This window comes from Leptinotarsa decemlineata, unplaced genomic scaffold (genome assembly GCF_025532065.1).
Source record: "Leptinotarsa decemlineata unplaced genomic scaffold, Ldec_3_MD MMD2_tig00001719_RagTag_RagTag, whole genome shotgun sequence".
NCBI lineage: Eukaryota > Metazoa > Arthropoda > Insecta > Coleoptera > Chrysomelidae > Leptinotarsa > Leptinotarsa decemlineata.
In genome coordinates this window covers 9,852,696-9,868,629 of record NW_027412569.1, presented here as the reverse complement: position 1 = coordinate 9,868,629, position 15,934 = coordinate 9,852,696, and the positions used below count along the sequence as shown (strand labels likewise).

General features: G+C 34.4%; 1 protein-coding gene and 1 long non-coding RNA gene across 3 annotated transcripts; both read left to right on the top strand.

The window, feature by feature from the left end:
- Positions 1-39: 39 nt before the first annotated feature.
- Positions 40-14,761, top strand: LOC111518324 (uncharacterized). Of its 2 annotated transcripts, XM_023174742.2 has the most exons (5): positions 41-525; positions 697-971; positions 3,210-3,257; positions 6,472-6,711; positions 10,970-14,761. In XM_023174742.2, the coding sequence occupies exons 1-5, from the start codon at positions 209-211 to the stop codon at positions 11,110-11,112; spliced, it is 1,023 nt and encodes a 340-aa protein (XP_023030510.1). In that variant the 5' UTR covers positions 41-208; the 3' UTR covers positions 11,113-14,761. The 2 variants fall into 2 exon arrangements, with proteins under 2 accessions (XP_023030511.1, XP_023030510.1); XM_023174743.2 differs by lacking the exon at positions 3,210-3,257 and having other exon boundaries at positions 40-525.
- LOC111518325 (uncharacterized) lies at positions 3,264-4,301 on the top strand. Its single transcript, XR_002723950.2, has 2 exons — positions 3,264-4,190; positions 4,227-4,301. It is a non-coding gene; the product is annotated as an uncharacterized lncRNA (long non-coding RNA).
- Positions 14,762-15,934: the final 1,173 nt, after the last annotated feature.

Here is a 15,934-nt window from a genome sequence, read left to right as displayed (position 1 = left end):
AATAGTTTACTGTGATGTGTGACGTTCTGCTTTGTTATGTTTTGGAAATTGACGTTTGACGTTTCCTTTGAGGTTAAAATTAATAAAAAGCCAGTTCTTCAAGATTGAATAGTTATGTTCATATAATCATATCGGTATACCAAAACTAATTGTTCAAAATTTTATTTCACTTCTGAAATCATTTCTGAACATCAACATCGTTTCGAAAATGCCTGCAGCAGTAACAGATGTGGTCAAGCCTTCTGATCACTCAGAAGAGATGTGGAAAGTTTTGAAGGCGCACATCCTCAGAGAAAGAGCTCGCAAAAGGCAAGAAAGAGAACAAGAGGTGGAAGAAGAAAGACTTCGCAAGGAGAGAGAAGCCAGAGAGCAGCAAGACGTTATGACTCTGGGAGAGACCAGAGAGCAGATTTCACAGTTAGAGACAAAACTGACACAGCTGAAGGAAGAGAAGCATCAGCTGTTTCTGCAGCTGAAAAAGGTTCTCAATGAAGATGATAACAGGCGCAGACAGAAAGAAAACAAGTAATTTTTTGTTCATTGTATCATAAAATCTCACAATAGATATTGACCATAACACATCCGCAAAAGAATTTTCTTGTGGGGACTCTTAGGCCTCAATACCATGAGTAATGGTTCTATACTGCATACCACTTGGTGAATTTCAAATTTGTCTTTCAAAATCTTATTTTTTAGTGAAATGATTGCCCTTCAAGCACTACCTCCGAACATGGTTCACCAACAACTGTACATTCAACAGCAGCATCAGCAACCACATCAACAACAGCCCCAATCATCTAGACTGGCTCCCATGCCACAGCAACAAGCCCCGATGCAACAGAGTGCTTTCAAGACTACAAAGAGAACCAGAACTCCTAGTCCTCCACCTCAGGTACCGGTTTCTATGTACCACGGGTACGGGTACAAACCACCGACTGTCGTTACATCTACCTACCAAGGATCTCCTCAGAGTAAGTACATTTTGAGATGTAGAGTTTGTGGGATAAGATTTCAACAACTTTTTTATGCAGGATAAGTTCTCGTGAAGTTTGTGATGGAAATGCATTCCTTATTTATTAGTCATTTGGTTTTGAGATGTAAATATATTGCCGGGAAGCAAATGACCATGAGAGGATAGAAAAAACCTGATCTTTCCATAAAAACATCAGGATGTGACGAGAAACTATGTTTCATCATGAGAATTTGAAAAGCTGTAAATAGTGTAGAGTGTAGAGTAACATAGTGTAGAATCTTCAGGTTTTTTTTCAATCACCAATGGACAAATAATAATGATAATGTTTACTGTCATTAGATCCAAGTGGATATTGACGTGGTCCAGTATACATGATGCATATAAATAAATAAATCCTAACTCATTGCATTGTACATTTAGAGGCTCATGATTAAAGGTAAAAACAGACAGGAACAAAACAAAAAAAATAATCAGAAAGTGCATTATCCTGCTAATTGTAATCAGCTTGAGAAATGGTTCTTATGCAGATTCTGTGAAACATGTTCTTCCTTAAGAATCAGTAGAGAGTTGTCTTGAAAATCTTGAGGAGAAAATTGGATTAGATAATTTAGGAAACACTTGCTACATGAATAGCATTTTACAAGTGTTGTTCATGACGAAGAATTTCGAAAACGAGGTTTTAATGATGAACGAGAACGAGAATATTTCCTATCCATTCACCAAACTCAAACACCTGTTCATGCAGCTGCAGTTTGGTAAGAATGTGTCATCTTTCCCTCCAACCGATTTCCTAGAGTCTGAAATCTACTAAATGCTTGTTGCAACAACGAGAGGATTCTTCCGAATTATTGGGATTCTGGTTGAATTCTCTTCCTGAGCAAAACAATAGAAGCAATACTCCTGACCACTCTGGATTGAATGATTCCGTATAGTCTATCTCGTCTTGTGTTTGTAAATCTTTTGCTGGAAAAATCCTCAGTTGTTTACTCTGTAGTAAATGTTCAAGAAGTAACAAAAACATATGTGAATTTCTGGAACTTCAACTAGCGTTTCCTAATATGACTAATAGTCAGTCCGTGCAAAGCTTATTGTTGAATCATCTGAAAATGGAACTTTTAACGGGTGATTGATCAACTGTACTGCCAAACATGCGCCAAAGTAACTGACACTGATGATCTTCAAACATGACTCAACCTCTGACAGAAGCATCAAACTCTTACGAATGTTCAAAATGAAAGAACACTTCAATCTAGCAGACCACCATTATAATTTTCATGAAGTTATTGTTCACTGTGGTTCTGGCGTGAAATCTGGTCATTAATATACATTGATCAAAGACGAAACGGACTGGTTTGAGAAGATCTTCAGATGATGTGGTGCTGCAGGTTTTTCTGGGTTTTTCTGCAGCTGAAAAAGCAAATGCCCTACTGGAACCAATGAAATCGCCCCGGAGCGCCAATTAATTTTTGTTGTTGTTTTATAGTTCCATGATTTGTATTGTAATTAAGAGTGATATTTCTCAGTTGAATAAAAACAGATATTCAGCAAAAAGTAGTTGACTTTAACTTTGAATAAGCAAGCACCCCCAAATGGACCTAAGATAATCTGTTAGAGAATTGTATACTTTGATTGCTTCACGAGGTATGCTCGAAAAATGAGGTGAATTTTCATTCTTCTGAAAAATTATTTTTTTATTCAGCAATTTCTATTTGGTCCTCTTCCAAGCAGTTCTGATATGTACTTTTTGGTATGTCTTTGAGCTCTCCTCAATCGTCGTAAAAAGCTGTCCTTTCATGGGCCTCTCCAATCTTGGGATCAGGAAAAAGTCGCAGGGGGCCATGTCTGGTGAATACGCTGGCAGAGACATGATTTTGGCGAACAAGCAATGATGACTGAGCAGATGCATTATCGTGATTCAAAAACCATGAATTGTTTTTACACAATACTTGTTGTCAAGCTTTTCATAAAAAATATTGCTTTTATATTCACATCTCAAAATCAATACCAAATTAGAGATTGCTCTATCCAGTTATACAATTCAAATCTGAGAGTAAATTGTGAATTCTGTTTTTAGTGAGGTTCCCTACATTGAATTTCTACTTTTAGATTGCAGTTTGAATGGAAAATTCAGATCAATGTTGGAATTTCACAGACCTTTCGAAATGCAATCTTGGTGACAGTACGATTTAGTCCAGCATGTAGTTGATTGATATTATACTCTCTTCTTTGTTTGCAGAAGATGACGGTAGACGTAATGAATTAGTTCGAGCAGTGCTGTGGAACAGTGAGTGTTTTTTACGACACTTTCTGCTGGTTTTGCATGAGGATGAGAGATTTCTAAACTGTGCTTTTCTTTACATGTACTTTTTTTAATTGCGTTGGTGGTTTTTTTCTTTTTAATGTCGCTTATTCACTTGCATGAGATTGAAGTAATGCCAGGTTCTAGTTGATATTTCTCAAGTACAGAAAAAAATCCATTGAATGTTGCAACTAAAGTATCAAATGATATCAAAACCAAAACAGTAAGACAAAAAATAAGTTCAATTGTGAGGACGAGGATACAAAGCCCCATCTATTGGATCAGCAAGGAATTCAGGATTGAGTTCTCTGTCGATTCCATGTTTTTGTGGTTGGGTTTAGCACCACTGATGAGACCTATGGTGGATCGAAACCAAGATTGTTGATGTTTGATCATAAATGCGTTGTGTTTGGACTCTCGAATAGCACAGAAAAAAATCTTTCACTAAAGTAAATATGTGAATCAGTTCATTTTGAAGAATCTTCAACGGAGGGATCGATCTTAACTTTTGTGGGTATTCATTTCTATTGAACAAGTTTCATTTAAAATTTACCATGATGGAGAGAGATTAAAGACTGGTTATCATACTAAGCAGAGTTTACTCCATAGTATTTTTTTGAACGGAATAGCACTCATGATATAATTTCAGATAGCAGATTTTTCGACAAAACGTAAACGAATTTTTAGATTGAATGTAAATTGAACGGGATTATTGAAATTGACTCAGATATTTTTGTTTCAATGAAAAAATTCTCGGTTGATTCACACTGACTAAAACTGGCATTACTTCAGAATTCGCCTTGGAATTAGCATATTAATTTATCAACTTCAATCTACTATTCAATTTTAGTCTTCAATATAATAAAGTTTATGCAGTAAAAAAGATTCGAAAAAACATCAAAATCAATTGTGGTGAAGGTGTTTAATTTTTTTATATATATTTTTCTACAGCAGGCTACTTATACCGGGTGAGTCAAAAATGCTCAGCTGTAAACAATGTTTATAAGGCCATTAAAGATATAAGCTATTTATGTATTATAAATGAACTTTTGATGAAATAACATATTTTGTTTATCGTCTGAAGAGAATACTTTATGATCTTGATCAAATTTTATTGGTTTATATTAATTGGGACAATAAACTAAATACTTCTGTATTACAAGTAACCCTCTCATTAAAAATGATACTGACTCATACAGAACACATACAAATGCAAGAAAATCATCAGATAAAATAAAAAGACGAATTACAAAAGAGGACCTCAATGTAGTATAGACTGATAACTCTCTGGCTAGATAAATGAAAAACAACAAGTCAAAAATGAACAAAGAACAAATCAGTGGCCTACAGACTAACATGAGAATCGTGCTCGAAAGTTTCTATAGGAATATCTGAACACTAAAGAAGTTTTTGACTAAAGAAAACCAATTCCACGTATGTTTACAACCTTTTAGAGAACAACCACTATGTCAACTTGGACTATGACATGTATACAGAAAAAAAAAATACAAAAATTAAACCTGCTGCTGGAATCTAGAAATCAATAAATGCAAACATTCAAACTCTTTCACACGACCGACAAGAAGTAATTCAATCATTCTTGAACTTGCTTTCATAAAATGACAATGATTAAAATATTTCTAAATTACTTGTTCAATATGAGATTCCTACTTGTTGATGAAGCTACTGTGTAGCGAATCACGTCTTAATTAACATTCATTGTGAAAATCGTATAACTATGAGTATTGTCATTGATAGTGTTATTAATTTTCATTAATAACATGAGTAAAATAATGTTATGTTGAGGCCATAGAATAATATGAACATGTATTAAAGATGAATACAGCTTAATAGAATAGAATAGAATAAGTGAATATTTGTATAGGATTTGTTTTATACTTTTTGGTTACTCTATAAAATTTGTTATGAATTTTCAGTAATTTTATAATATAATTTTTCAAATTAGTTTTTGAACAATGATAAGCAACATAGTTTACAATGTTGCTTGTCGCTTCCAGTATTGTATTATATTTTGTGACAGAAAAGAGTAGGTATATGTTATTGAATTTTTCACAATAACAATGGAATAAAAGTATTTATACAGTTGGAAAGCATTTTTTCTTGAAACAAAAACGTCACAAGAAATACAATCCAATATAGCATACAAATTGAACAGTGGAAGCTGTCACAAATGATATGTTGGTCAAATCGGTCAGTATTTTAAAACACGAGTTTCAGAACACATGAGAGTTCTGAAACTCGTGAAACTGAATATAAAAAACCCCACAAGTCCCGTTGAACATGAACATGAACATTTATGAATTTGATCATCCAACTATTCTAGATGTTCAACCATATTTATCCAATAGACTTTTGAGCAAAATGATACATATCCTTAAATGTGATAGTGTTAACACTAGAAGAGATGTCGATAACCTAAATACTGCATATTTCAATTTGATAAGTAAAATACCTTAATAATTTACCCTTTTTTTAATTGTTTTTCTTTCCTCCATTAGTTAATAAAACAGACACCACTTTATTAGAATCACAGATAAAGCCATGTCGTTTTGTGTTGGTGTTGTCTCGGAAATCTGGTTGTTGCAATGTTTTTTTTTAATTGTATCTAATATGTCTGATGGTTTTCAAAATAAAAATGTTATCAACACGAAAAAACTACTTTTCAGTGAGTAATTTAATTAAGAACTCATTATTTCTTGCGAAATTGAAACGATAATGATCGTATACGTTTTGTGGAAGGTATGTTTATGAAGATTCATTGTTACAGAGCCCTGAAGAAGAATTTGATTAAATTAGAAACGTTGGCAAGAAAACAATTGTTTTTTTTAAGAAAAAATTGATCCTATTACCCAACCAACCTTTTTTCAGAATAATTATTGGATCACTAAACTAGTTAACTGAATTTATTTCAATCTTATCCTACTTGGAGCATATAATGAAGTAAGAGAAAATATTTCGGGGCTGCTGTAGTTCGAATCCCTGTAAACGACTAGTTCAATCGGTTTATATGTTCTACACTGGGAAGAGCAGGCAAATAAAATTGTCTACTTTGTATTGCATAACAATGATATTGTTTATTCGCTGACTATTCGAAACTTAGTTGCACTGACTCACCCAATGTGTAAGAGTATTTATTTATTTTCTTAGAAACCCATTGTTTCACTCTCTCTCGTTCCAGAAACTCCCCAATATGGCAATCAGCCGGGCACAGCTTTCTATCCAGTGGCTCCTCAAGAATTGTCCATCTACTACCCGTTAGCTAGAGAGCCTGCCCGGAACGTATACGAAACTCCAAGACCCCAAACTTTCCACTTGGAGACGAAGATGCCTGAACATTATACCATCAGAACTCCTTCTTCACACGGCCACGTGATACATCCAAGTTCAATGGCGATCAACCAGCAGACACCACCAAAAGGTATGGTCTATAATACTAAACTATATCCATCCAACAAACCCAAACAAAGATAGATGCGTGAGAAAAGCATGATCACCACACACTTTCGCAATTAGAGGGTAAAATACTGATTTGGCTGAAGAAACTGCTAATTTGTGTCTTTACAGTCTAGCTGAAGAAATTTCCTATACCCAGCCGCATATTATTAAAAAATAAAAATTCGCTCGTTCCTTAGTGCGACTCTGTACAAGCAGCCTTGTCTGGGAGATCTCGTGCACTATGCATGATAATGTTTTGGAGCATTCTGGTGCTTAGATGGACAGAGTATAGTAATAGTGGTATCAAGTCTCTTCAGTTGAGTGGGAAGATAAGATCTCTTGCAGAATAAGTGAAGTTTGGGAATAAAGACGTGGAAACCACAAAAAGCGAATTTAACTTGAAGAGTACTGAAAAGTCTTGAAAATACGAATGAATGTTTTTTTGATATACTTGTTTACGTGTTGAAACTGACACTAGTTTAATGTGGAGCTAGAGACATCTCAAATACTGTATGTATCTGCCTGAACTACATGAGTTTCTGTATTATAACTTTGCCTACGCAAACTATCTACAAAAATATATATACGAAGATGCAGGCTTAGACTTAGCAGACTTCTGAGTTATTTTGGTAATAAAAATAATAATACTAATAATAATAATAACAGCCTTTATTACCCAACAGTTAAAAACCATTTACAGGGTTAACTAAGTATGTTAAAAAGTGATATAGATCCTTATAATTACAAAGCTACAATTGGGAAAATGAATAACAAAATTATAATAAAATAAAATGAAATACCAGAAAATTAAAAATTATCCATGAAATACTGAGATGCAGTGTCAACAATATATTTTAGGGAATCAAAATTGATATCACACAAATTTGAAATTGAATTGAAATTATTGCAAATGGTAAAGATAGGTGACTTGAGATACAAAGTGGTTCTGGCCAGTCAGCTGTAAAAAGTTTTTGTACTTCTAGTTCTAAAATGAGGCACACATAAATTTATAAAAGATAACACCTCCATAGCATCCACATTGTTGTATAGTAATTTATACAAAAAAATTATTCCAGCAAGTTTTCTGCGTAATTCAAGACTTTCAATATTGAATGTTATGGTAAGAGATTCATATGGAATACCTCTATGAGGATATATACCATAAGATTTGAAGTAAATAAACTTTAGGAAACGACTTTGAACTTTTTCAATTAATGTATTATAGCAGTTGTAGAATGGAGACCATAAAACAGAGCCATATTCTAATTTTGACCTTAAGTAGGCTACATAAAGAGTAAATAGAGCAGATATGTTTGATAAAGATCTAAACTTGCAAACTATAAAGCCATAAACTCTCAATGCTTCACTTATTTCTGATCTAATATGGTTGGAAAAAGACAAATTTTGATCAAGATATACACCAAGATCTTTAATTCAGTTACTTCGTGACAGTGAAATGGTATCTACTCGATAATTGTACTCGATGACTGACATTTTCCTACTATAAGACACTACTTTACATTTGGATGCATTGTGATATAGTTTGTTAACTTCACACCAAGTCGTTGTTGTCGTTGCAGTGTATTACAGTCTTCAATAGTTTCAACAGGTAAATATATTTTCTAATCATCTGCAAAAAATAACTTATTACAATCGACATAATTACTGAGGTCATTAATAAATAATAAGACCAGAAGTGGTCCGAGATTCGACCCCTGAGGTACTCCAGATGAAGGATTGTAATAAAAGGAATCGTAGCTGTTATAAGATATAAACTGTTTGCGTTGAAGTAAGTAGGATTTAATGTAAAATACTGCTGAATTATGGAAACCAAATTGGTGGAGTTTTTGTAGAAGGATCATGTTATCAAGTCGATCAACTGCTTCAGCGAAATCAGCGAAATCACATCAACTTGATTGCCTGTTAAAAAAATAAGTTGAATTTTCATTTGTCTTCTTCAAATTAGTCCCCCTCAGATATAATTGTCAGAGTTTTTTCCAATCCTTGAAGTGCTTTTGATATGCACTTTTTGGTATGTCCCTGAGCACTTCCAGCAATTCTGTTTTTATTCATTTATTTACCTAGAAGGAATACAAACGTGACTGACCGAAACAGTATTCACAGATATGTTATTTCTCAATATTATAATCTATATCAATAAATAGTTTTTAATAATTGTTACGAAGTTGAGTACATGGTGTGAACGAAAATGATATAAAAAGAAAAAATGATATTTATAATAATACACATATACATAAACATGTATAGGGGAAAGGGGGGCACATTCAACCATCCCCTCAAAATAACTTCACTGTCTGTGAAGTTTGGTTATTAGTGAGCGATTCTTACATGAGAAAAGAAATTACGTATAAGAAGAAGACAAACAGGATAAAAATAAATGAAAATGACATGAGAAATGCAATTAAGGAAGTGATACATAACAGAATGTCAAAAAGGGTAGCTAGAAGAAATTTTAATTTGAGTAGGGATACACTTTATTCGAGAATTTGCAAATTGAAGAAAAAATACTAACAAGAGCGTTTGGCAACCCTATACAATGAAGTCTCCGGCAACGAAAGTGATTCTGATGTAAACAAAAATATTTATCTTAGCAAATGTAGTGTGTCCCAGGTGTTTACAAATAACCAGGAAATAGAATTAGTGAAATATATCCAGACATGTTCAGATATGAACTAGGGTTTACATATACACAAATTAGGGTATTGGCATTCGATTACTTTGAGGAAACCATAGAGCACAAGTCTGGCACAGGCTAACGGTTTCAACAAAAGAAGCGTATCAGAATTTTTCGAAAATTATACGTCAGTATTAACTAAATTCAAATTTACTCCTGGACAGATTTACAACATAGATGAAACTAGGGTAACCACCATTTTAAAACCTGTTGAAATGGTTTCAACCAAGGACAAAAAGCAAGTAAGTCAGACTTTCCGCTGAAAGAGGGGAACTAACAACATTTGTACGTCTTTTGCTACCACCAGTGTATATTTTTCCAAGAATGCGTAAACCAGATGACTACTTGATTAAAGCTCCTTCGTCTAGCATAGACTTGGGTAATTCGTCAGGTTGGATGACAGGTGATTTGTTCCTATGTGTTTTGGAACATATTAGAAATCACACACACTGTTCAACCGAAAAAAAATACTCCTGTTGCTGGACAATCATGAGTCGCATACAACCGTAAAATCAATAAACTTCTGCCGTGACAATGGTATAGTCATGCTCTCATTTCCCCCGCATACATCGCTCAAACTTCAACTGCTAGATGTGGGAGTGTACGGACCATTCAAATCCTTTTGCTCAGTTGCCTTCAACGACTGGATGACTCCCAAAGAGAGATTGTCCATCTTAAAGGCTATTAGCATTTTGGTTGTTGCCAAAAAATAAAGCAATAACTGAAACTCTTTCAGCAGTAGTGTAAAGCATTTTTAAACAAATAACAATACACGGCCCGTTTAAACAAAACAATCGAACGATGTACTAATGAAAACTGGAAGAAGAGGAGTGGGTATTGATTTTAAAAAAGGGATTTTATTTAACAAAAAACTGATAAGAAGAACTGCTCGAAATTTTTTTTTATTTAGACAAACAAGTTAACGAGTGATCTGTATTATTAACATGGCAATTTTAACTTCAAATTATCTCGAAAACTAATCGTTGCAAAATTTTTTTAACAGAGTTGTAAAGGTATTCGAAAGACTTTTAAAAGAAGGTGCCACTCGACCTACTTTCCCTATCTAAATAAGGGTCGTCGGACGCACTCCTCCGAGGGGGTGCGTACTACAAAAAATCTGATTAGTCTGAAAGGTGTCCCCCTTTAATTAGAAATCGACGTGTCCGAGCTTTTTTTAAAAATCTCACTTTTTATATTCAAAAACGGCTCTGTTAAGTTTTCGTTGTTACACACTGTATATTGTTTCATGAACAATATCTATTAACACTTAACATTATCTTTATTTTTCAACTAAACTAAGTGTAAACACAAGTGTTTACACTTAGCAGACTGTGTTGAAATATTATACATGTAATTACAATTTTTTAGTATTTATAGACATTCTTTTGATATTGTACATTTGTTAATAAATTTGAATTGAATGTGAACTTGAGCTATTGTATATTTGCATTCCGCGTAATTTGCACTACATCAATCTGCGATTTTGTTGGTTTCCTAGTTGAATTATTATATTTAGTTCCTTTTTTATATTTCAATTCCTTTTCAGGTGGCAGCATTACCGCAGGATATCCAGTTCGTAGCCAGCCACAATATCAGCCTGCCCCCCCGCCTACTTCACTCTATACCGGACAGACTAGGCCTATGTACCAGTCCTCTGGGGCCCCACTGAATTATCCGCCCAGAGATTGAGGATGAAGATAATAGCCTATATTTGTTCAAACATGGTTGACATAGTTTCTTATTCAGTGGTTGAGGTTCGAACTTTTAATGCCTAAAAGCATGTCGGAAAATCGCAAAATAACGAGTATAGCAGAGCAGTTAGATAGAAGGCCTGACTGGTGAACTACGTCATTGAACAGGATTCAAATTAGTCTTTCGCAACAATGCAGATGTATGACTGTCAGCTTTGGGTGATGAATGACGCAGTACTTTGTAACATATAACGTTTCGTCTACAGATGCGGTGGATAAAAAAGATTATGGAGTTTCAAGTTTCATAAACTACGCCTCACGATTTGATCTTCACAAACTTTATTTGAGAAATATGTCACGACATGTTTCGCTAACACAGTAGCTTCATCAACGGTGATTTTAATACCACAAGTTGCTTCTTACAGTAATATTCATATACTACAGGTAACCATAATTGAGGCTACAACCAACAAATTACCTAAACCTCTACCCGAGGTACCTCTTCAATTATGATCACCTGAAGCATATTACCTCACTTCTACATCAATAATTATTCTTTCTCGGTTTTTCTAAGAAAACAAGTTCAATAATGGTGATCTCTTCAAATCCAGTTGGTCATTCATTACAATGTTTGCATTTTTAAGCGCATTACCCCATCAAATGTGGAGTTTTTATTTTTTGATTTTTTTCAGTTTTGAAATTGAAAATATATTCAAATACTCGTAATTGAGAATTCTTTTAAACGACTTTTCTCAGAAATTTGCACCATTTTTGAGAAAGTTACCGTTACCATACGGTAACGCTAGCCTTTGACATATACTATTCATTTCAAATATTAACTTCAACAAAAATATTATTATCTTAACCAGAATGCATCAAAATGATAAAAACAAAATTTACTTTGTATGAAAACTATAAAAGCATGAAATGCAAAGTCCCACGTTACATTTGTTACACATTTTCTCTTTTTCTCCAAGGTTTCAACAACTAAATGGCTCAATCCATCAAATCTTATATCGTCTGAAACTCTGTTCAACGATACACTGAATCTTGAGGTTCTAGGTCGCCCACTAGGCTTAGAGATGGTTCCATAACTTTTTGAGTAGCATGTGTGAATTTCCCTTCAAAATTCGAGTTGCGTCAGCTTTCCACCGGATTTCCTGTGTATTTGCCAGGCATTTGTTACCGTGACGTCAACAAACCATGTGAAGATGGGCCACCACCATTTTTTGCTGCGAATACCTATCCGGTATCTTGATAAGTTTTCGTCCATGAGATCTGTACCTCCCATGTGCGCATTATAATCACTAATCAAAAATGGACGAGGTAATTTCTTTTTGGGCAGAACTATAAAGTTTTACCTGAGATAGAGGTAAAATACCGTGACAAGTTGATGCAACAGTGACAACGTTGTTATCTACCCATTTAACTAGCATAACTCCTGTTTCTCTTTGAATAGTCGATTCATATGTACCTCTTTCTTTTTTTGTGAGAGTTTTTTTGTCCGACATGGGACAATTTTTGGGAATACGGTTTTCTCTAACAGTACCAGTGCTCTGATATCCTCTTTCCTTCAGGAGTTGAAGAAGATTTAAACCAGTGAAAGTAAAGTAAAGTAAAGTCAAAGTAAAGTTCATAAGGCCTGTCTTTTGTGGCTCTTAGCCTATCTAGCATTGTCACAAATGGTGCTACAGCTTTCCCAATTTCTTTTTCATATATTTCTGACCGTTGGTTATTTTTTCCTTGATACAGGTCACAATCAATTAAATACCCAGATGTTGTATTTAGTGCCCACATTTTATAACCAAACCGAATAGGTTTGCCACGAATAAACTGCTTGCAAGGGTGTCTACCGTAGTATCTTATCATACTCTCATCATAACTCGTATGCTTTTCCGGTTAATAGTGTTTGATATATTGTTTGAAATCGGGTTCGAGAAAATCTCTTGTCTGTGCTTGAAAATCACCGCTAATCCAGGTATAGTTTTTCTTAGAATTTGGGTGTTGAGATGAAGTTGAAGCTAGTTTACTGGAAGTAGGAAGATCTGGCTCTGCAGTCATGTTTTCTTTGTTGACAAATCTAACTTCAGCTTGTGCTCGCAATAGTCGCCCCGAAAGGTTGTCAATTGTACCCCCGGAATCCTCATCTCTGGAGTCTTCATCTGTCAACACAGTAGCCCCGGGTGGCTCAACATAAATAGCGTCAATATCCTCTAATAGGCCATATCCAAGGCCTCTTGCAATGAGAATTCGCGACTGAAAAAAAAATGCAGTGAGACACTGTACTTAAAACTTGATAATGTATCAGACTAGCGTTACTATATGGTAACACCAACCAAACGTACCTCACCACAAAAAAATCCTAAAATGTATAACAAAAAAAGTACCACATACAAAAACTTACATATTACCGAAAATAAATACGCAATTAACCCCCAATGAATTTTTTTAACCAAGCAATCAATACCTACTCAAAACGTATGTGTTCCATTTTTTGAAGCATTACTATTTTCTCGATGGCCGTCTAGCGAAATCTAGCGAAACCTACAATATAGTTGGCGAAAATTAAACCCTATGTTTTCTGTGACCATACGGTAACGCCAGTACTTGATGGGTTAATTTCCATTGCTTCCAAATGATTCAGTTTCAAACCTTTATTTTCTATGTGTAAAATTTCGAACTATTTGTTAAAGATATGAGTTTATTCTAAAAGATGAGTTGAATATGTTTAACTTGTTTTCTTATTTACATAGCTCATATGATGTTCCTGGATTCGATTCCTAAATGTTCTGCCAGTTTGACTAATATATATCTGAAAACACGTTCCACACTTTAATTTGTATACTCCTGATTGCTGGAATTTGGATGTTTTGTCTTTATTATTTTTAACTAACTTTCCCAACGAATTACTTGTTCTATATGCAATTTTAATACGTTGGGAAAGTTAGTTGAAAATTATAAATTATAATTATATACTCCAAATTCGACAAATCAGGAGTATATAAATTGAAGTGTGGAACGTGTCCTAAGGTATATATTGGTCAAACTGGCAGAACATTCAGGAATCGAATCCAGGAACATCATATGGGATATGTAAATAAGAAAACAAGTTCTACATATTCAAATCATTTTTTAGAAATATTTTACACATTGAAAATGAAGGTTTGAAACTGAATCATTTGGAAGCAATGGAAATCAATGCACTTAAAAATTCAACATTCTAATGAATGACCAAGTGGATTTGAATAGATTACCGTTATTGAATTTTTTTCTTAGAAAAACCGAGAAAGTAATATCATTGATGTAGAAGTGAGGTAATATGCTTCAGATGATCATACTTGACGAGGTACCTCAGGTAGAGGTTTAGCAGGTAATTTGTTGGTGGTAGTCTCAATTGTGGTAACCTGTAGTATATGAATATTAGTGTGGGAAGCAACTTGTAGTATTAAAATCACTGTTGATAAAGCTACTGTGTTAGCAAGACATGTCGTGAAATATTTTAAGTTTCAGTCATAGTTTGATTTCAAATTAAAAAAAAACCGCTACCGATGCTGTATTTAATCTTTTGCATGACAGCTTTAGAGCTAATTGAATGTATCGAAAGTAAATTGAAACCTGAATATATATAAATGTTGAGCATTGATAAATGATGTTTTTTTTCGCCCTAAACCTCCTCCGTTTTGTTCCTCTCATCACCCTTAAACGCCCCCTTGTGGGCGTTTTATTGCAAGTTCTGCAGTTTATCAGCCATTTTAAAAGATCGGTAAAATTAGTTATCAAATACATCTTGTCAAAACTAGGAAGAGGCTTGAGAATTCGATTCTCCCTCTCACACAGTCTCCTAACGAACGAGCATCTTAGGGGAGGTCCTATGCCGAGACTTTGAAGTCGCTTCTTAGATTTGACAAGCTGTAACTATGTTTATTCGAGTCAATAGAACTTGACAAAGACGTTGATACAAATCTGAAAGTTGTTTTTATTAGCTTCACCTGTATGTATGTATGTTTGTTTGTTTGTAACTCTCCTTTTCATTTCATATTTATTCCCGTTCAAATGCTCGGGATTTGTATTTGACAGAATTATCGACATTATTGATTGATCTATTCGCGGGCAGATGGCGCTGTACGTAACCTGGATATAATTCGAACTCACTTTACATGTATTCCTTCATTTGAAAAAAGTATTTTTTTTATTAACAGGCGCCCTTGCTGTCTTGGGCTTGATAGCTGATTCTCAGGCTCCCTCTCTGGAATCGGAAAATATCAATGGTCATTTTTCTAAACACCCAATGTTTTACTGTGGCAAACGAAGGAGCAGACTCACGCAGAGTAGAACCCAGTTCAGTTTTTATATTGGTTGGGCTGATGCCTTTCAAATAAAAGTATTCAACCACATAACGATGACCAATTTTCTCCATTTTCACAAATTCACCGAAAACTTTCACTATTGATGGCTGCCAAACAAATACTAAACAACGCAGCGTCTTCAAACTTGAAACATATGCTTTATAGATTGTGTACTTTATAAAACAGTGATACTTTTCAAACAACTACCGCCATCTCTGGGTCAGGCTGGGTACTGCTGGGACCACCCTCTCCATCAGAGGTTCTCAAAGTTATTTTGTCTACCGTCTACTTGGAGAATTAATTATTTTCTAGCGCCCCCCAAATTTTTTTACTTTACTACATCTCAAGAATCACAATCGCAGTTATGTTAATAATTAAATTATGTGTGTCATGTGAAAATAAGAGACAATGTAACACACCATTTTGTAATATTAGAAAAACTTTTATTCATGTTATTAAAACAAACATTTCAAT

Coding starts and splice junctions, on each gene's coding strand:
- LOC111518324 (XM_023174742.2), top strand. CDS start 209: ATGCCTGCAGCAGTAACAGATGTGGTCAAGCCTTCTGATCACTCAGAA. Junction 972..3,209: donor CTACCAAGGATCTCCTCAGA/GTAAGTACATTT, acceptor CTTTGTTTGCAG/AAGATGACGGTAGACGTAAT. Junction 3,258..6,471: donor TCGAGCAGTGCTGTGGAACA/GTGAGTGTTTTT, acceptor CTCTCGTTCCAG/AAACTCCCCAATATGGCAAT.